The 22,317-nt window shown below is 44.7% G+C and overlaps 2 protein-coding genes across 2 annotated transcripts in view; both read left to right on the top strand.

The window, feature by feature from the left end:
• The window catches only part of ERICH1 (glutamate rich 1), a 43,400-nt gene extending 39,647 nt beyond the window's left edge, over window positions 1-3,753 (top strand). Inside the window, exon 10 of the mRNA XM_069464633.1 lies at window positions 441-3,753. The gene's annotated coding sequence lies outside the window, so the exon portion shown is untranslated. The remainder of the gene's footprint in view (window positions 1-440) is intronic.
• A 3,753-nt stretch (window positions 3,754-7,506) lies between these two features.
• On the top strand, window positions 7,507-15,074 carry LOC138379550 (nuclear pore complex protein Nup214-like). The gene is made up of 6 exons (XM_069464616.1): window positions 7,507-7,525; window positions 8,021-8,173; window positions 9,109-9,261; window positions 11,810-11,962; window positions 12,899-13,051; window positions 13,987-15,074. The coding sequence occupies exons 1-6, from the start codon at window positions 7,507-7,509 to the stop codon at window positions 14,151-14,153; spliced, it is 798 nt and encodes a 265-aa protein (XP_069320717.1). The 3' UTR covers window positions 14,154-15,074.
• Window positions 15,075-22,317: the final 7,243 nt, after the last annotated feature.

The following is a 22,317-nucleotide window of genomic DNA, read 5'->3' on the forward strand; positions in this document are numbered from 1 at the left end:
GATATCACTTAACTCCAGTGAGAATGGCCTTTATCTAAAAGTCCCATAACAATCAATGTCGGCGTGGATGCGGAGAGACAGGAACACTCATAGACTGCTGGTGGGACTGCAAACTAGTGCAACCTCTGTGGAAAGCAATATGGGGATACCTTCAACAGGTACAAGTAGACGTACCATTTGATCCAGCAATCCCATTATTGGGCATCTACCCAAAAGAACAAAAGACATCCTATAACAGAGAGATCTGCGAGCTTTTCGGGCCAAAGCAAAGTGTGATTCCCGAGTACTGATTTCTGACTTTACCTGTGACCCCTGTCTCCCTGAAATGTGTAAAACCAAACGCTAACCCAGCCACAGCGCATGCACCTGCTCAAGGCCTCTTGGGCGTGGCTGCGGGTCAAATTTGGCTCGGAATAAATCTCTTTAAAATCGTTTTACAGAGTTTGGTTTCTTCTCCGTTGACGAGATTGGCGCCCAGACGTGGGGCTCAGAGAAGACTCAGGACCGCCGAAGGAGCAGCCCGAACTCGGCACCAGGTACCGCCGTGGCCCTTTTGGGCCCTCCGACTCCGAGCTTCTCCTTTGGTGGAACCGGTAAGTCCTCCTGAGCTCCGGACCTCCCGTTTTTGGTTGATGGTCTCGGTTTACTGTGAGCTGGTTCTTTTCCGAGGAATTGTTGTTGGGGATCCTAACTTAGATTGGGAGGTGCATTCTGAAGGGTCTTCTCCGTTGTCTCTTTATCCTAACATGACTCTGAATTGGCTTTGGTGTGCATTTTTGAAAGAGGAAGCTGAACTGTCTTGTTGGCAGATGAATGAGAGACTGAGTTCCTCAGCTCCGAAGAGAAGGGGCATCTTACTCCTCCCAGCCTTGGCAGCCCCGGGCGACCGGGGTCCCCGAGTGGGAGTTGCCTGGGGCGAGTCCCCGAGGCGCGAGTGGCCCTATAGGGAACCCCCCAACACGTTAATTAAAAGAAGGCTCTTCCAGGAAACGCATATAAGAGCTGATCACTCGGCGTTTGGAGCCCTCGCGGAGGTACTAGACCTCCAAGAGAGAAACCTGGCACAAGTGAGAGGGTGGGACCGCCTCAGCGCCCCAGCCCATAAGCAGCACACCGATCCACGACACCAAACCCTGTAGTGTACAGTTCGGTTGCTTCTTTGAAAGAAAGAAAACAATGGGAAATCCTTTACAGTTGAGGAAAGACAAGGAGAATGACCCCTCATTGGGCACCCCAGTTGGTTTGTGGTACCTCTACTTGCAAGTAGCTTTGTAGAAAGATTCAAAGGCGTGCCAGGTTTTTTCCAGGGCTCCGGCTGGTTATAGCCCAGCTTTTCGGGCCAAAGCAAAGTATGATTCCCGAGTACTGATTTCTGACTTTACCTGTGACCCCTGTCTCCCTGAAATGTGTAAAACCAAACGCTAACCCAGCCACAGCGCGTCCACCTGCTGAAGGCCTCTTGGGCGTGGCTGCGGGTCAGGATGCTGAAATTTGGCTCAGAATAAATCTCTTTAAAATCGTTTTACAGAGTTTGGTTCCTTCTCCGTTGCCGAGATTGGCGCCCAGACGTGGGGCTCAGAGAAGACTCAGGACCGCCGAAGGAGCAGCCCGAACTCGGCACCAGGTACCGCCGTGGCCCTTTTGGGCCCTCCGACTCCGAGCTTCTCCTTTGGTGGAACCGGTAAGTCCTCCTGAGCTCCGGGCCTCCCGTTTTTGGTTGATGGTCTCGGTTTACTGTGAGCTGGTTCTTTTCCGAGGAATTGTTGTTGGGGATCCTAACTTAGATTTGGAGGTGCATTCTGAAGGGTCTTCTCCGTTGTCTCTTTATCCTAACATGACTCTGAATTGGCTTTGGTGTGCATTTTTGAAAGAGGAAGCTGAACTGTCTTGTTGGCAGATGAATGAGAGACTGAGTTCCTCAGCTCCGAAGAGAAGGGGCATCTTACTCCTCCCAGCCTTGGCAGCCACCGGGCGACCGGGGTCCCCGAGTGGGAGTTGCCTGGGGCGAGTCCCCGAGGCGCGAGTGGCCCTATAGGGAACCCCCCAACACGTTAATTAAAAGAAGGCTCTTCCAGGAAACGCATATAAGAGCTGATCACTCGGCGTTTGGAGCCCTCGCGGAGGTACTAGACCTCCAAGAGAGAAACCTGGCACAAGTGAGAGGGTGGGACCGCCTCAGCGCCCCAGCCCATAAGCAGCACACCGATCCACGACACCAAACCCTGTAGTGTACAGTTCGGTTGCTTCTTTGAAAGAAAGAAAACAATGGGAAATCCTTTACAGTTGAGGAAAGACAAGGAGAATGACCCCTCATTGGGCACCCCAGTTCCTTTCTGGTACCTCTACTTGCAGGTAGTTTTGTAGAAAGATTCAAAGGCGTGCCGGGGTTTTTCCAGTGCTCCGGCTGGTTCTAGTTAATTCTTGTGCGCAAGTTTTTACGAGAGGGCAAATTACATGGAGGAGAATTCAGAGCTGAAATGGTCGGCCTACCACTATAGAGTTAAAATGTCTCAAGCCATTTCTCTCTCTCTTCTTTTCTGGCTACTCTCAAACCTGCTAACTTTTTCTCTTGATATTAAGATAACTCGTTGTTTACGGTATTTACAGTGGAAAGGCTACCTGGAGATCCTGCTGCCAGTTCTAGCTAAAATGCAAACATTAAAAACTCATTTTAAACTGAAGGGGAAAAAAAAAAAAAAAAGGGTAAAGGTTCTTTTAAAATCAAGCTGCCATGGAAACTGCTTTCCCCAAAACTTTCATCCGCAGGCCTAATTAGGTTACCTATCAGGGCACCTAAAGTTTGCCCTGTTTGAGCAAGTTCCAGTTTCATCAGAGGAAATTTAGATCCAGCTGTCGTTTACTGACTCGTGAGTTTGTGTCTCCATCTCATGGATAGAGTTCTAGGGTAAAGTGTATTAGAACTTTGTGTGTGTGAGAGTATATATGTTTAGGTGTGTTTTGTGTCTGTACATATATTACATGTTTGTGCTTACATGGTTCCGGACTGGCTGAAAAATAAGGCAGCACTTATAAATTAAACCCAAACGGTTCACGTGAATTTAGTAATCTTTCGTAAATTAGCTGGGTTATTATTTTAAAAAGAAAAAGAAAAAAAAAAAAAAAAGAGACACAAGAGCAAGGACACAGACCAATGGAACACAATCGAGAATCCAGATATAAAACCGTCCTCCTGTAGCCATCCAATCTTTGACAAAACAGACAGAAACATACTCTGGGGAAAAGAATCCTTATTCAATAGATGGTGCTGGGAAAACTGGATAGGCACAGGTAGAAGACTGCAACAGGCCCCACACCTGTCACCTCTCAGAAAAGTCAAATCACAGTGGATAACAGGCTGAAAGCTCAGGAGTGAAACTGTTAGAATTCTAGAAGAAAATGTGGGAAAGACTCTTATAGACATTGGCCTAGGCAAAGAATTTATGAAGTGGACCCCAAAGGCAATCACGGCAACAACAAAAATAAATGAATGGGACCTGATTAAATTAAAAAGCTGCTTCACGGCCAAGGAAACTGTCACCAGAGTAAATAGACAACCTACAGAGTGGGAAAAAATGTTTGCCTGCTACACATCCGATAAAGGACTGATAACTACCATCTCTTTAGAACTCGGGAAAATCAGCAAGGAAAAATCAAACCACCCTATCCAAACGTGGGCAAAGGACATGAACCGAAACTTTTCAAAAGAAGACAGAACGATGGCCAACACGCCTATGAGTAAAATGCTCCACATCTCTAACCATCGGGGAAATGCACATCAAGACCACAGTGAGATATCACTTAACTCCAGTGAGAATGGCCTTTATCTAAAAGTCCCATAACAATCAATGTCGGCGTGGATGCGGAGAGACAGGAACACTCATAGACTGCTGGTGGGACTGCAAACTAGTGCAACCTCTGTGGAAAGCAATATGGAGATACCTTCAACAGGTACAAGTAGACGTACCATTTGATCCAGCAATCCCATTATTGGGCATCTACCCAAAAGAACAAAAGACATCGTGTAACAGAGAGATCTGCGAGCTTTTCGGGCCAAAGCAAAGTGTGATTCCCGAGTACTGATTTCTGACTTTACCTGTGACCCCTGTCTCCCTGAAATGTGTAAAACCAAACGCTAACCCAGCCACAGCGCATGCACCTGCTCAAGGCCTCTTGGGCGTGGCTGCGGGTCGAATTTGGCTCGGAATAAATTTCTTTAAATTGATTTTACAGAGTTTGGTTCCTTCTCCGTTGCAAAGATTGGCGCCCAGACGTGGGGCTCAGAGAAGACTCAGGACCGCCGAAGGAGCAGCCCGAACTCGGCACCAGGTACCGCCGTGGCCCTTTTGGGCCCTCCGACTCCGAGCTTCTCCTTTGGTGGAACCGGTAAGTCCTCCTGAGCTCCGGACCTCCCGTTTTTGGTTGATGGTCTCGGTTTACTGTGAGCTGGTTCTTTTCCGAGGAATTGTTGTTGGGGATCCTAACTTAGATTGGGAGGTGCATTCTGAAGGGTCTTCTCCGTTGTCTCTTTATCCTAACATGACTCTGAATTGGCTTTGGTGTGCATTTTTGAAAGAGGAAGCTGAACTGTCTTGTTGGCAGATGAATGAGAGACTGAGTTCCTCAGCTCCGAAGAGAAGGGGCATCTTACTCCTCCCAGCCTTGGCAGCCCCGGGCGACCGGGGTCCCCGAGTGGGAGTTGCCTGGGGCGAGTCCCCGAGGCGCGAGTGGCCCTATAGGGAACCCCCCAACACGTTAATTAAAAGAAGGCTCTTCCAGGAAACGCATATAAGAGCTGATCACTCGGCGTTTGGAGCCCTCGCGGAGGTACTAGACCTCCAAGAGAGAAACCTGGCACAAGTGAGAGGGTGGGACCGCCTCAGCGCCCCAGCCCATAAGCAGCACACCGATCCACGACACCAAACCCTGTAGTGTACAGTTCGGTTGCTTCTTTGAAAGAAAGAAAACAATGGGAAATCCTTTACAGTTGAGGAAAGACAAGGAGAATGACCCCTCATTGGGCACCCCAGTTGGTTTGTGGTACCTCTACTTGCAAGTAGCTTTGTAGAAAGATTCAAAGGCGTGCCAGGTTTTTTCCAGGGCTCCGGCTGGTTATAGCCCAGCTTTTCGGGCCAAAGCAAAGTATGATTCCCGAGTACTGATTTCTGACTTTACCTGTGACCCCTGTCTCCCTGAAATGTGTAAAACCAAACGCTAACCCAGCCACAGCGCGTCCACCTGCTGAAGGCCTCTTGGGCGTGGCTGCGGGTCAGGATGCTGAAATTTGGCTCAGAATAAATCTCTTTAAAATCGTTTTACAGAGTTTGGTTCCTTCTCCGTTGCCGAGATTGGCGCCCAGACGTGGGGCTCAGAGAAGACTCAGGACCGCCGAAGGAGCAGCCCGAACTCGGCACCAGGTACCGCCGTGGCCCTTTTGGGCCCTCCGACTCCGAGCTTCTCCTTTGGTGGAACCGGTAAGTCCTCCTGAGCTCCGGGCCTCCCGTTTTTGGTTGATGGTCTCGGTTTACTGTGAGCTGGTTCTTTTCCGAGGAATTGTTGTTGGGGATCCTAACTTAGATTTGGAGGTGCATTCTGAAGGGTCTTCTCCGTTGTCTCTTTATCCTAACATGACTCTGAATTGGCTTTGGTGTGCATTTTTGAAAGAGGAAGCTGAACTGTCTTGTTGGCAGATGAATGAGAGACTGAGTTCCTCAGCTCCGAAGAGAAGGGGCATCTTACTCCTCCCAGCCTTGGCAGCCACCGGGCGACCGGGGTCCCCGAGTGGGAGTTGCCTGGGGCGAGTCCCCGAGGCGCGAGTGGCCCTATAGGGAACCCCCCAACACGTTAATTAAAAGAAGGCTCTTCCAGGAAACGCATATAAGAGCTGATCACTCGGCGTTTGGAGCCCTCGCGGAGGTACTAGACCTCCAAGAGAGAAACCTGGCACAAGTGAGAGGGTGGGACCGCCTCAGCGCCCCAGCCCATAAGCAGCACACCGATCCACGACACCAAACCCTGTAGTGTACAGTTCGGTTGCTTCTTTGAAAGAAAGAAAACAATGGGAAATCCTTTACAGTTGAGGAAAGACAAGGAGAATGACCCCTCATTGGGCACCCCAGTTCCTTTCTGGTACCTCTACTTGCAGGTAGTTTTGTAGAAAGATTCAAAGGCGTGCCGGGGTTTTTCCAGTGCTCCGGCTGGTTCTAGTTAATTCTTGTGCGCAAGTTTTTACGAGAGGGCAAATTACATGGAGGAGAATTCAGAGCTGAAATGGTCGGCCTACCACTATAGAGTTAAAATGTCTCAAGCCATTTCTCTCTCTCTTCTTTTCTGGCTACTCTCAAACCTGCTAACTTTTTCTCTTGATATTAAGATAACTCGTTGTTTACGGTATTTACAGTGGAAAGGCTACCTGGAGATCCTGCTGCCAGTTCTAGCTAAAATGCAAACATTAAAAACTCATTTTAAACTGAAGGGGGAAAAAAAAAAAAAAAGGGTAAAGGTTCTTTTAAAATCAAGCTGCCATGGAAACTGCTTTCCCCAAAACTTTCATCCGCAGGCCTAATTAGGTTACCTATCAGGGCACCTAAAGTTTGCCCTGTTTGAGCAAGTTCCAGTTTCATCAGAGGAAATTTAGATCCAGCTGTCGTTTACTGACTCGTGAGTTTGTGTCTCCATCTCATGGATAGAGTTCTAGGGTAAAGTGTATTAGAACTTTGTGTGTGTGAGAGTATATATGTTTAGGTGTGTTTTGTGTCTGTACATATATTACATGTTTGTGCTTACATGGTTCCGGACTGGCTGAAAAATAAGGCAGCACTTATAAATTAAACCCAAACGGTTCACGTGAATTTAGTAATCTTTCGTAAATTAGCTGGGTTATTATTTTAAAAAGAAAAAGAAAAAAAAAAAAAAAAGAGACACAAGAGCAAGGACACAGACCAATGGAACACAATCGAGAATCCAGATATAAAACCGTCCTCCTGTAGCCATCCAATCTTTGACAAAACAGACAGAAACATACTCTGGGGAAAAGAATCCTTATTCAATAGATGGTGCTGGGAAAACTGGATAGGCACAGGTAGAAGACTGCAACAGGCCCCACACCTGTCACCTCTCAGAAAAGTCAAATCACAGTGGATAACAGGCTGAAAGCTCAGGAGTGAAACTGTTAGAATTCTAGAAGAAAATGTGGGAAAGACTCTTATAGACATTGGCCTAGGCAAAGAATTTATGAAGTGGACCCCAAAGGCAATCACGGCAACAACAAAAATAAATGAATGGGACCTGATTAAATTAAAAAGCTGCTTCACGGCCAAGGAAACTGTCACCAGAGTAAATAGACAACCTACAGAGTGGGAAAAAATGTTTGCCTGCTACACATCCGATAAAGGACTGATAACTACCATCTCTTTAGAACTCGGGAAAATCAGCAAGGAAAAATCAAACCACCCTATCCAAACGTGGGCAAAGGACATGAACCGAAACTTTTCAAAAGAAGACAGAACGATGGCCAACACGCCTATGAGTAAAATGCTCCACATCTCTAACCATCGGGGAAATGCACATCAAGACCACAGTGAGATATCACTTAACTCCAGTGAGAATGGCCTTTATCTAAAAGTCCCATAACAATCAATGTCGGCGTGGATGCGGAGAGACAGGAACACTCATAGACTGCTGGTGGGACTGCAAACTAGTGCAACCTCTGTGGAAAGCAATATGGGGATACCTTCAACAGGTACAAGTAGACGTACCATTTGATCCAGCAATCCCATTATTGGGCATCTACCCAAAAGAACAAAAGACATCGTATAACAGAGAGATCTGCGAGCTTTTCGGGCCAAAGCAAAGTGTGATTCCCGAGTACTGATTTCTGACTTTACCTGTGACCCCTGTCTCCCTGAAATGTGTAAAACCAAACGCTAACCCAGCCACAGCGCATGCACCTGCTCAAGGCCTCTTGGGCGTGGCTGCGGGTCGAATTTGGCTCGGAATAAATTTCTTTAAATTGATTTTACAGAGTTTGGTTCCTTCTCCGTTGCAAAGATTGGCGCCCAGACGTGGGGCTCAGAGAAGACTCAGGACCGCCGAAGGAGCAGCCCGAACTCGGCACCAGGTACCGCCGTGGCCCTTTTGGGCCCTCCGACTCCGAGCTTCTCCTTTGGTGGAACCGGTAAGTCCTCCTGAGCTCCGGACCTCCCGTTTTTGGTTGATGGTCTCGGTTTACTGTGAGCTGGTTCTTTTCCGAGGAATTGTTGTTGGGGATCCTAACTTAGATTGGGAGGTGCATTCTGAAGGGTCTTCTCCGTTGTCTCTTTATCCTAACATGACTCTGAATTGGCTTTGGTGTGCATTTTTGAAAGAGGAAGCTGAACTGTCTTGTTGGCAGATGAATGAGAGACTGAGTTCCTCAGCTCCGAAGAGAAGGGGCATCTTACTCCTCCCAGCCTTGGCAGCCCCGGGCGACCGGGGTCCCCGAGTGGGAGTTGCCTGGGGCGAGTCCCCGAGGCGCGAGTGGCCCTATAGGGAACCCCCCAACACGTTAATTAAAAGAAGGCTCTTCCAGGAAACGCATATAAGAGCTGATCACTCGGCGTTTGGAGCCCTCGCGGAGGTACTAGACCTCCAAGAGAGAAACCTGGCACAAGTGAGAGGGTGGGACCGCCTCAGCGCCCCAGCCCATAAGCAGCACACCGATCCACGACACCAAACCCTGTAGTGTACAGTTCGGTTGCTTCTTTGAAAGAAAGAAAACAATGGGAAATCCTTTACAGTTGAGGAAAGACAAGGAGAATGACCCCTCATTGGGCACCCCAGATGGTTTGTGGTACCTCTACTTGCAAGTAGCTTTGTAGAAAGATTCAAAGGCGTGCCAGGTTTTTTCCAGGGCTCCGGCTGGTTATAGCCCAGCTTTTCGGGCCAAAGCAAAGTATGATTCCCGAGTACTGATTTCTGACTTTACCTGTGACCCCTGTCTCCCTGAAATGTGTAAAACCAAACGCTAACCCAGCCACAGCGCGTCCACCTGCTGAAGGCCTCTTGGGCGTGGCTGCGGGTCAGGATGCTGAAATTTGGCTCAGAATAAATCTCTTTAAAATCGTTTTACAGAGTTTGGTTCCTTCTCCGTTGCCGAGATTGGCGCCCAGACGTGGGGCTCAGAGAAGACTCAGGACCGCCGAAGGAGCAGCCCGAACTCGGCACCAGGTACCGCCGTGGCCCTTTTGGGCCCTCCGACTCCGAGCTTCTCCTTTGGTGGAACCGGTAAGTCCTCCTGAGCTCCGGGCCTCCCGTTTTTGGTTGATGGTCTCGGTTTACTGTGAGCTGGTTCTTTTCCGAGGAATTGTTGTTGGGGATCCTAACTTAGATTTGGAGGTGCATTCTGAAGGGTCTTCTCCGTTGTCTCTTTATCCTAACATGACTCTGAATTGGCTTTGGTGTGCATTTTTGAAAGAGGAAGCTGAACTGTCTTGTTGGCAGATGAATGAGAGACTGAGTTCCTCAGCTCCGAAGAGAAGGGGCATCTTACTCCTCCCAGCCTTGGCAGCCACCGGGCGACCGGGGTCCCCGAGTGGGAGTTGCCTGGGGCGAGTCCCCGAGGCTCGAGTGGCCCTATAGGGAACCCCCCAACACGTTAATTAAAAGAAGGCTCTTCCAGGAAACGCATATAAGAGCTGATCACTCGGCGTTTGGAGCCCTCGCGGAGGTACTAGACCTCCAAGAGAGAAACCTGGCACAAGTGAGAGGGTGGGACCGCCTCAGCGCCCCAGCCCATAAGCAGCACACCGATCCACGACACCAAACCCTGTAGTGTACAGTTCGGTTGCTTCTTTGAAAGAAAGAAAACAATGGGAAATCCTTTACAGTTGAGGAAAGACAAGGAGAATGACCCCTCATTGGGCACCCCAGTTCCTTTCTGGTACCTCTACTTGCAGGTAGTTTTGTAGAAAGATTCAAAGGCGTGCCGGGGTTTTTCCAGTGCTCCGGCTGGTTCTAGTTAATTCTTGTGCGCAAGTTTTTACGAGAGGGCAAATTACATGGAGGAGAATTCAGAGCTGAAATGGTCGGCCTACCACTATAGAGTTAAAATGTCTCAAGCCATTTCTCTCTCTCTTCTTTTCTGGCTACTCTCAAACCTGCTAACTTTTTCTCTTGATATTAAGATAACTCGTTGTTTACGGTATTTACAGTGGAAAGGCTACCTGGAGATCCTGCTGCCAGTTCTAGCTAAAATGCAAACATTAAAAACTCATTTTAAACTGAAGGGGGAAAAAAAAAAAAAAAGGGTAAAGGTTCTTTTAAAATCAAGCTGCCATGGAAACTGCTTTCCCCAAAACTTTCATCCGCAGGCCTAATTAGGTTACCTATCAGGGCACCTAAAGTTTGCCCTGTTTGAGCAAGTTCCAGTTTCATCAGAGGAAATTTAGATCCAGCTGTCGTTTACTGACTCGTGAGTTTGTGTCTCCATCTCATGGATAGAGTTCTAGGGTAAAGTGTATTAGAACTTTGTGTGTGTGAGAGTATATATGTTTAGGTGTGTTTTGTGTCTGTACATATATTACATGTTTGTGCTTACATGGTTCCGGACTGGCTGAAAAATAAGGCAGCACTTATAAATTAAACCCAAACGGTTCACGTGAATTTAGTAATCTTTCGTAAATTAGCTGGGTTATTATTTTAAAAAGAAAAAGAAAAAAAAAAAAAAAGAGACACAAGAGCAAGGACACAGACCAATGGAACACAATCGAGAATCCAGATATAAAACCGTCCTCCTGTAGCCATCCAATCTTTGACAAAACAGACAGAAACATACTCTGGGGAAAAGAATCCTTATTCAATAGATGGTGCTGGGAAAACTGGATAGGCACAGGTAGAAGACTGCAACAGGCCCCACACCTGTCACCTCTCAGAAAAGTCAAATCACAGTGGATAACAGGCTGAAAGCTCAGGAGTGAAACTGTTAGAATTCTAGAAGAAAATGTGGGAAAGACTCTTATAGACATTGGCCTAGGCAAAGAATTTATGAAGTGGACCCCAAAGGCAATCACGGCAACAACAAAAATAAATGAATGGGACCTGATTAAATTAAAAAGCTGCTTCACGGCCAAGGAAACTGTCACCAGAGTAAATAGACAACCTACAGAGTGGGAAAAAATGTTTGCCTGCTACACATCCGATAAAGGACTGATAACTACCATCTCTTTAGAACTCGGGAAAATCAGCAAGGAAAAATCAAACCACCCTATCCAAACGTGGGCAAAGGACATGAACCGAAACTTTTCAAAAGAAGACAGAACGATGGCCAACACGCCTATGAGTAAAATGCTCCACATCTCTAACCATCAGGGAAATGCACATCAAGACCACAGTGAGATATCACTTAACTCCAGTGAGAATGGCCTTTATCTAAAAGTCCCATAACAATCAATGTCGGCGTGGATGCGGAGAGACAGGAACACTCAGAGACTGCTGGTGGGACTGCAAACTAGTGCAACCTCTGTGGAAAGCAATATGGGGATACCTTCAACAGGTACAAGTAGACGTACCATTTGATCCAGCAATCCCATTATTGGGCATCTACCCAAAAGAACAAAAGACATCCTATAACAGAGAGATCTGCGAGCTTTTCGGGCCAAAGCAAAGTATGATTCCCGAGTACTGATTTCTGACTTTACCTGTGACCCCTGTGTCCCTGAAATGTGTAAAACCAAATGGTAACCCAGCCACAGCGCATGCACCTGCTCAAGGCCTCTTGGGCGTGGCTGCGGGTCAAATTTGGCTCAGAATAAATCTCTTTAAAATCATTTTACAGAGTTTGGTTTCTTCTCCGTTGACGAGATTGGCGCCCAGACGTGGGGCTCAGAGAAGACTCAGGACCGCCGAAGGAGCAGCCCGAACTCGGCACCAGGTACCGCCGTGGCCCTTTTGGGCCCTCCGACTCCGAGCTTCTCCTTTGGTGGAACCGGTAAGTCCTCCTGAGCTCCGGACCTCCCGTTTTTGGTTGATGGTCTCGGTTTACTGTGAGCTGGTTCTTTTCCGAGGAATTGTTGTTGGGGATCCTAACTTAGATTTGGAGGTGCATTCTGAAGGGTCTTCTCCGTTGTCTCTTTATCCTAACATGACTCTGAATTGGCTTTGGTGTGCATTTTTGAAAGAGGAAGCTGAACTGTCTTGTTGGCAGATGAATGAGAGACTGAGTTCCTCAGCTCCGAAGAGAAGGGGCATCTTACTCCTCCCAGCCTTGGCAGCCACCGGGCGACCGGGGTCCCCGAGTGGGAGTTGCCTGGGGCGAGTCCCCGAGGCGCGAGTGGCCCTATAGGGAACCCCCCAACACGTTAATTAAAAGAAGGCTCTTCCAGGAAACGCATATAAGAGCTGATCACTCGGCGTTTGGAGCCCTCGCGGAGGTACTAGACCTCCAAGAGAGAAACCTGGCACAAGTGAGAGGGTGGGACCACCTCAGCGCCCCAGCCCATAAGCAGCACACCGATCCACGACACCAAACCCTGTAGTGTACAGTTCGGTTGCTTCTTTGAAAGAAAGAAAACAATGGGAAATCCTTTACAGTTGAGGAAAGACAAGGAGAATGCCCCCTCATTGGGCACCCCAGTTGGTTTGTGGTACCTCTACTTGCAAGTAGCTTTGTAGAAAGATTCAAAGGCGTGCCAGGTTTTTTCCAGGGCTCCGGCTGGTTATAGCCCAGCTTTTCGGGCCAAAGCAAAGTATGATTCCCGAGTACTGATTTCTGACTTTACCTGTGACCCCTGTCTCCCTGAAATGTGTAAAACCAAACGGTAACCCAGCCACAGCACGTCCACCTGCTGAAGGCCTCTTGGGCGTGGCTGCGGGTCAGGATGCTGAAATTTGGCTCAGAATAAATCTCTTTAAAATCGTTTTACAGAGTTTGGTTCCTTCTCCGTTGCCGAGATTGGCGCCCAGACGTGGGGCTCAGAGAAGACTCAGGACCGCCGAAGGAGCAGCCCGAACTCGGCACCAGGTACCGCCGTGGCCCTTTTGGGCCCTCCGACTCCGAGCTTCTCCTTTGGTGGAACCGGTAAGTCCTCCTGAGCTCCGGGCCTCCCGTTTTTGGTTGATGGTCTCGGTTTACTGTGAGCTGGTTCTTTTCCGAGGAATTGTTGTTGGGGATCCTAACTTAGATTTGGAGGTGCATTCTGAAGGGTCTTCTCCATTGTCTCTTTATCCTAACATGACTCTGAATTGGCTTTGGTGTGCATTTTTGAAAGAGGAAGCTGAACTGTCTTGTTGGCAGATGAATGAGAGACTGAGTTCCTCAGCTCCGAAGAGAAGGGGCATCTTACTCCTCCCAGCCTTGGCAGCCCCGGGCGACCGGGGTCCCCGAGTGGGAGTTGCCTGGGGCGAGTCCCCGAGGCGCGAGTGGCCCTATAGGGAACCCCCCAACACGTTAATTAAAAGAAGGCTCTTCCAGGAAACGCATATAAGAGCTGATCACTCGGCGTTTGGAGCCCTCGCGGAGGTACTAGACCTCCAAGAGAGAAACCTGGCACAAGTGAGAGGGTGGGACCACCTCAGCGCCCCAGCCCATAAGCAGCACACCGATCCACGACACCAAACCCTGTAGTGTACAGTTCGGTTGCTTCTTTGAAAGAAAGAAAACAATGGGAAATCCTTTACAGTTGAGGAAAGACAAGGAGAATGACCCCTCATTGGGCACCCCAGTTGGTTTGTGGTACCTCTACTTGCAAGTAGCTTTGTAGAAAGATTCAAAGGCGTGCCAGGTTTTTTCCAGGGCTCCGGCTGGTTATAGCCCAGCTTTTCGGGCCAAAGCAAAGTATGATTCCCGAGTACTGATTTCTGACTTTACCTGTGACCCCTGTCTCCCTGAAATGTGTAAAACCAAACGGTAACCCAGCCACAGCACGTCCACCTGCTGAAGGCCTCTTGGGCGTGGCTGCGGGTCAGGATGCTGAAATTTGGCTCAGAATAAATCTCTTTAAAATCGTTTTACAGAGTTTGGTTCCTTCTCCGTTGCCGAGATTGGCGCCCAGACGTGGGGCTCAGAGAAGACTCAGGACCGCCGAAGGAGCAGCCCGAACTCGGCACCAGGTACCGCTGTGGCCCTTTTGGGCCCTCCGACTCCGAGCTTCTCCTTTGGTGGAACCGGTAAGTCCTCCTGAGCTCCGGGCCTCCCGTTTTTGGTTGATGGTCTCGGTTTACTGTGAGCTGGTTCTTTTCCGAGGAATTGTTGTTGGGGATCCTAACTTAGATTTGGAGGTGCATTCTGAAGGGTCTTCTCCGTTGTCTCTTTATCCTAACATGACTCTGAATTGGCTTTGGTGTGCATTTTTGAAAGAGGAAGCTGAACTGTCTTGTTGGCAGATGAATGAGAGACTGAGTTCCTCAGCTCCGAAGAGAAGGGGCATCTTACTCCTCCCAGCCTTGGCAGCCACCGGGCGACCGGGGTCCCCGAGTGGGAGTTGCCTGGGGCGAGTCCCCGAGGCGCGAGTGGCCCTATAGGGAACCCCCCAACACGTTAATTAAAAGAAGGCTCTTCCAGGAAACGCATATAAGAGCTGATCACTCGGCGTTTGGAGCCCTCGCGGAGGTACTAGACCTCCAAGAGAGAAACCTGGCACAAGTGAGAGGGTGGGACCGCCTCAGCGCCCCAGCCCATAAGCAGCACACCGATCCACGACACCAAACCCTGTAGTGTACAGTTCGGTTGCTTCTTTGAAAGAAAGAAAAAATGGGAAATCCTTTAAAGTTGAGGAAAGACAAGGAGAATGACCCCTCATTGGGCACCCCAGTTGGTTTGTGGTGCCTCTACTTGCAAGTAGCTTTGTAGAAAGATTCAAAGGCGTGCCAGGTTTTTTCCAGGGCTGTTGCTGGTTATAGTTAATTCTTGTGCGCAAGTTTTTACGAGAGGGCCAATTACATGGAGGAGAATTCAGAGCTGAAATGGTCGGCCTACCACTATAGAGTTAAAATGTCTCAAGCCATTTCTCTCTCTTCTTTTCTGGCTACTCTCAAACCTGCTAACTTTTTCTCTTGATATTAAGATAACTCGTTGTTTACTGTATTTACAGTGGAAAGGCTACCTGGAGATCCTGCTGCCAGTTCTAGCTAAAATGCAAACATTAAAAACTCATTTTAAACTGAAGGGAAAAAAAAAAAAAAAAAGAGGGTAAAGGTTCTTTTAAAATCAAGCTGCCATGGAAACTGCTTTCCCCAAAACTTTCATCCGCAGGCCTAATTAGGTTACCTATCAGGGCACCTAAAGTTTGCCCTGTTTGAGCAAGTTCCAGTTTCATCAGAGGAAATTTAGATCCAGCTGTCATTTACTGACTGGTGAGTTTGTGTTACCATCTCATGGATAGAGTTCTAGGGTAAAGTCTATTAGAACTTTGTGTGTGTGAGAGTATATACGTTTAGGTATGTTTTGTGTCTGTACATATATTACATGTTTGTGCTTACATGGTTCCGGACTGGCTGAAAAATAAGTGAGCACTTATACATTAAACCCAAGAAGTTCACATGAATTTTGTAGTGTTTCGTAAATTAACTGGGTTATTATTTAAAAGAAGTCAAAGGTGTTACTAGTAAAGTAATGTTAAAAATACTTTCCGATTGTCTGCATACATTTGTTTTTGCCTGGGTTTTACTGTGCATTTTTATGTTCTTGAGGTGTCAAGATTTTACATAAAGGTTGTAAAAATATAAACTCAGCCAAAGATAAAATAATACGTTTTTTGATAAGTAAAATAAATTTAGTATTTGGTCTAATGATAATCACTAAGTCTGAGTTATCAACAAAAATACCTTTGTGTTTAAGTTTATGGTAAAAATGCAAATGTGCCTACGTGTCAGCAAGTTAAATAAAACAGGAAGTAGAGCAAAAAAAACTTATGGTCAAAGGTTTATGAAAATATTTTTATTTTAGTCATTTAATCCTAACTGCAGATATAGTTTACTTCACTGATTCAATATCTGTAGAGAGTTACACAGTAGGTGTTTCTAACTCACTGTCATCTAATATTAGCAGTACTGTTAGGGATTCAATGTTGTCCTGGAAGTTGTGGTTAGAAGAGTTTAGCTTGGAAGCTTCAGTTTTCCCTTGGTCTTGTCCATTACTGTCCCACTCTTTACAAGCTAGCCGGTCATGTGTACATTATGTTGTTGTAACAAAGTTTGTGCCTGGGAAAAAAGTTTCTAAATTATTAATTTTTGTGTAGTAATTTATTTTAAGATAAAAATTGAATGATGTTTACAATCCAGAGAATCTCAAAACAGTCTTACTATTTATAAATATTGCACGTAGTCAAGTTTACAGCATCCCCCAAAAATTGTTTTGAGACTATTTAGATATTTTTCAAAATAGCTTAATCTTCATCGTCATTTAAAAAGTATGTTACTACTTTGTGTCATTGTTTGAGGTGCTAAGGATCGGCTCTGAAGGTTTTTTTTTTTTTTCTCTCTCATCTACAGTCTGGTGATTTTATGTTGATAGGATTCAGAAAACTAACTTAAAATGAAGGCTTCAGAAGCAGAAATTTTCTGACCTTGCCTTGTCTGCCTGCCTCTTGTACCAATTCTTCTCTGAAGCCGGCCGTAAAAACCAGAATCCCTGTACCCAAGACAGGTCGTAAAGCTCAGAACTTCTTTTTTTTCTGATAGGTAGCCATAAAACCTAAAATTATTTTATGTAAAATGGCTATAAAGTAATTAGCTGACCTACTTTGTTTTTACTTTGTTTTACTGTAAAACCCCGTGCCAGAAAGGGCCTTGCCGCCCTGCAACCCAGAAGGGAGGAAGAGAGGCCAGGCGGAATCTAAATATAAAAGCCTTGCTGGTTCTGCTACTCGGCCCGTTAGAATTAGCGCACACCCTTTTGGTCCAGTCATTTCTACTGATCTGTCCATACTTTAAACATAAAAAATGGACAATTTCCTCTGCACCTTTGAGTGTTCATTCTGAAGGCGTCCATGTGTAAGTTTTAATTCTTTCTCCTTTTAATCTTCATGTCAGTAAATTTTCAACAGGTCTTTATGGGGACGGTGGCCCTTGCTCCCAAACTTTGGGGACCAGAGACACTTTGATCCCTATGATGTCAATAAATTTTGTTTTGGTACGTGATGTTTTAGAAGAATCTAATCAACTAATACCTTTAAACAGGATATTCTAAAATGTCTACTACGTTTATAAAATTTATAAGTGATGTCATATTTGTTTAATAAGTCTTATTGAAATACTTACTTGCTTTTCTCGGTAAGATTTATGAGTTTAAGATTAAAGAACCAATAACTTAAACTATATTGTAATCCCTGTTCTGTGTTACATATCTAATTGACAGGGCATAAAAATGGTAAACAGAAAAGTAACTTAAACTCATAGCTGGAATCTAAGTAAACTGCTAAGATAAATGAATAATAAGATAAAGTAGGTAAATATAAATGAATAAAATTTTCATATAATTTAAAATCTTAAGGTCATTATGTTAAATTAAAAAAGATAATCATAAAATGTTTGGATCATTCATAAGGTAAAATACTACAACAATGGTTCTTAAACATAAGTTTAAGCTTATACCTTGTTATCTCTGTATTTAGGAATGCTAATAAAAGTGGTGCCTAACAGTTCAAAGTTACTTTAACTTCCTAGGTTTTTCTTTTTTTTTTTTTTTTTTGAGACAGAGTCTCGCTGTGTTGCCCGGGCTAGAGTGAGTGCCGTGGCATCAGCCTAGCTCACAGCAACCTCAAACTCCTGGGCTTAAGCGATCCTACTGTCTCAGCCTCCTGAGTAGCTGGGACTACAGGCATGCACCACCGTGCCCGGCTAATTTTTTTTTTTTTTTGTATATATATTTTTTAGTTGGCCAGATAATTTCTTTCTATTGTTTTAGTAGAGACAGGGTCTCACTCTTGCTCAGGCTGATCTCGAACTCCTGACCTCGAGTGATCCACCCGCCTCGGCCTCCCAGAGTACTAGGATTACAGGCGTGAGCCACCACGCCTGGCCTCCTAGGTTTTTCTAAGAGTTGACATTATCATCCGTGTATGTAATTAAAACTCCTAGATGAAAGGCAAATAATTCTATACAAAAATTTTTAATAAAAATATTATAAGATATAAGTATTTTGTTAAAAGATAATTTTGTCTAATTTATTGATTTTTTGAAACTACTTTAAAATTCAGTATGTAAATAGTTATTAAAAATTAAGTGGAGACAGGGCGCACTGGCTCACGCCTGTAATCCCAGCACTCTAGGAGGCTGAGGCAGGAGGATCGCTCGAGGTCAGGAGTTCAAGACCACCCTGAGCAAGAGCAAGACCCCGTCTCTACTAAAAATAGAAAGAAATTAGCTGGAAAAATAAAAATATATATAGAAAAAATTAGCCGGGTGTGGTGGTGCACGCCTGTAGTCCCAGCTACTCAGGAGGCTGAGGCAGGAAGATCACTTGAGCCCAGGAGTTTGAGGTTCCTGTGAGCTAGGCTGACCCCACGGCACTCTAGCCTGGGCAACAGAGTGGGACTCTGTCTCAAAATAAAATAAAAAAAATTAAGTGGATATAAAAGTTAAAGGTTACAAAAGATTTATAAAAGTCTTAACTTACAGTCGTTAAAATTGGATTTGTTTATAAGATTTTATTAAAGTTAACTTTATCATTACACTAATATAATGAAATTTGTTTTTCTCTTTTGAACTAGATTTTCTTATGACATTAATAGAAATATAACAAGATTTTTGTTCACTTTTTAATAAACTGCAAAACAGAAGGGAAGAAAAGAAAGACACAGATTCAGCCTCCTCATTAACTTGTACTTCAGTCTGTCTATAAGGTCAGATACTTGTTTGAGAAACTGAGTCTTCTCTCTCTCGAAGAATAGGATTTATGCATTAAAAAAATATATTTGACTGATCAGTTTGGCTATAATTTTATAGTAACCTTCGATCTTGCTTCATGATGGCAAGTGTCTTATGACTTCCTGCTTTTTAGCTTTCACTAAAATTTAAAGTTACTAAAAATAAGAATTCTCAGTGCATATAGTTGTATATATAAGGTGTATGAAAGAATAAGATGTTTTTAATAAGAAAAATTATAAAAGAAACAATGTGTTCTTATTAAAATATATATAACTTTGTCTAATTCAGAAGTTATTTAAAGGTTGAATCAAAATAAATTTAGAAAGAAAATAAAAACAATTCCGATTGTAAGAGAAAAATGTAAAAAGGCAATGAATATAGAAATTTTTTTGTTTTGTTTTTTTTGGGGGGGTTGAGGGGGGGAGAAAGGTTAAACAGAAAGAATAATGTAAAGAAAGGATCTTGCATGGAATTTTTTTGTCCTAAAATGACTGGTTATTTAGGAAAAGGGAATGTTAGGACAAAACAAAGTTTTCAGGCATGTTTTGTAGACAAGTGTATGGTATGCACAGTGCGGAATAAAGTTTTTGAAAGGGAATTTATTAAGGAGTTTTAGCTAAAACAAAGATTTCTGTTAATAGCTTACTCTTAATGAAATGATATGATGTACTCACTTTGATTCTATAACACATTTCCTTTTTAATTTAAAAAATAATGCACTACAAAAGGTCTGTCTTTATTTTGGTAATTGACCTAAAAGAAACAAAGATTTTATGCTTTATCAGATAATCTCTGTGCTCTTTATTAGGTTTTGACTGACTAAAAAAACTAACTTTAAAAGGGTTAAGACTTACAACCATATAACTTTATCACCTTTAGAATCTTTTGATGACTATCTCTTGGTTAAATAAATGACCCTTATTTTATAGTGGTTTGTGATTATATATGAACAAAGATTTTAAGCCTTTGATATTTGACAACCTTTCCAAAACTGAAACTCTAAATCCAGCCTTTTGGCCTTAAACTAGCTTTTTATATATTAGGGCCACTAAAAGTCTAAGGCAGAGATTAGATTTATTTAGTATGTCAAAACCATACAGGGAACATTGTCAAATATGAAATGGCATTTAACTTTCTTTGGGCTGTGTTATTAATATATATTTCAGTATTGTAAAATGTTGACATGTCTTGGTATGTGTTATCAGTAATAATTATGATTATTATGTAAGTTGCTATATGTCACAAAAATAACCAATTTGTTTTATCAATTGTCTCTAACCATGGCTAGTCCAAGTTCCATCATCTTTAGAAAATTGTTATTTTACTTTAATTCGTCTCCAAAAGTGGTTCCTTTCTGGCTAAGTCCAAAGTTGGCTTCTTCCAGTAAAGTCATGGAGAGGACTGACTAATCCACTTGAGTACTGGTTTCTACTATCTTTGGAGATTATATACCATTGGACTAAAACAAAACAAACTTCTAAGACTAATTTTAATTAGAAAACTGACATGACCACGAGTATAGCTACATTGCTAATTCTTTTGCTTTCCGAGTCCTGACAAATTTTAAGTAAATAGCAAGTTTCCCTGATCTCTGGGACCTTAGAACCATGGAGTCTGCCGAAGTCCTGTCCAGATATCCTCCCTCTAGGCCCAGGGACTATCGCGGAAGGGGGGGCGTGTGAGATTGTAAGGGCCGATTCCCAGGGATGGAATTAGTTTAGACCCTCCAGATCAAGGAGGGGCACACAGAAGCCTGAAAGAATACTAACTGAAATACTTTGTTTCCTGTAGACCTAGAACTTCCTGAGTATAATTTTTCTCAGTTATGGATTTATACAAAAGGAAATATGAGTAATTTATCAGCCACCTGAATATGAATTACTAAAGAGACTAAAATATTGTGACACAGTAAGTCTCTAAATTCCCTTGCCTTAAATGTTAACGATGCTTACATTTGCTAGAAGTCTACCACTAAGCCCAAGAATATAGTAGCTCAACTTACAGGCAAATTAGTTTTATAGCCTTGCCTTTGGCATTTTGGATTTTACTCTTATGTCACCTAGCCAGTTTTAAAGTGTTGATGAGCGCCTGTCTACCCCCAGTCCGGCGTGGCCTAAGATATTTAACTGGCTGTAAGCCCCGTCCTCGCGGCCACGAGGGTCCCACCGAGGGACTGGATGGACCCAGGGCAGGTACCCACACCACCCTGGCAACGGATGGGACAAAATGAAAGTTTGGCCATAGTGTCTCTGACATATCTTGGCCAAAAGGGAGGAATTGTGAACTAAAGTAAAACTTTAAGGTTTACCTCCCGCACACACACCGGCTGACTGAACGGACCCCCTCGTGGCCAAAGGAATATCCTAAAACTAAACTGCCTGCCAGGAGGAGGGAGGTCACACAGGCCTCATCGGGCCCCCCTCCCTTCCTGGGGACATCCTTTGTAACCCATTAACAAGCCTAAGGGTGTGCAAGACAAACCTCCTGGCCCTCAATTCACACAATTTCTGACTTTACCTGTGACCCCTGTCTCCCTGAAACGTGTAGAACCAAACGCTAACCCAGCCACAGCGCGTCCACCTGCTCAAGGCCTCTTGGGCGCGGCTCGGGGTCATGATCCTCAAATTTGGCTCGGAATAAATCTCTTTAAAATTGTTTTACAGAGTATGGTTTCTTTTCCGTTGACACAGGTAAAGTCATAAATCGATACGTGGGAGGCATACATTGATTTGGCCTGAAAAGGTGGGCCATCTCGAAGCAGGGGCTTACAAGTTATAGGTAGGTTTAAAGATTCTTTGGCTTGTAATTGATTAGAGACATGAAGCTTTGTCTAAAGGCTTGGAATGTTTTCACATAGTTGCTGTTTCTGAGACAAGCCACTGGACATAGATTTGTTGTGTAAATTGAGGGCCTGTAGGTTTGTCTTGCATACCCTTAGGCTTGATAATGGGTTACAAAGGATGTCCCCAAGAAGGGAGGGGGGCGTGATGAGGCCTGTGTGACCTCCCTTCTCCTGGCAGGCAATTTAGTTTTAGGATATTCCTTTGGCCAGGAGGGGGTCCATTCAGTCAGCCGGTGGGGGGCGGGGGCGAGCCTTAAAATTTTATTTTAGTTCACATTCTCTTTGACTTCCACAAGGAAAATCAACACCTAATTTAGAATTTGATTAACCATGTACAGTGGCAGGCTGCTTACCAGGGTAAAATCTGGGTTTTCATGCATTTTAATTGGTTTTGTCCTTCATATTGTTTTAATTGTGTGAGCTAAAAAGTCCTTTTGGAAGTAATTAGACCACAGATCCTAAGTGCACAGATAAAACAGTAGGGACTCATTGATGTTACTGACAATCTCTCCCTTTAAAAAAGACAGTCCACAAAAATAACACATACACATTATGTTACACAGCTGGTTGTGAGGAGTGGCTTCTCCTATGGATGGATGGTTCGAGTCTTGCAAGAGCTGCCTCCCCGCTCGGAGGGC

This window comes from Eulemur rufifrons, unplaced genomic scaffold (assembly GCF_041146395.1).
Source record: "Eulemur rufifrons isolate Redbay unplaced genomic scaffold, OSU_ERuf_1 scaffold_81, whole genome shotgun sequence".
NCBI lineage: Eukaryota > Metazoa > Chordata > Mammalia > Primates > Lemuridae > Eulemur > Eulemur rufifrons.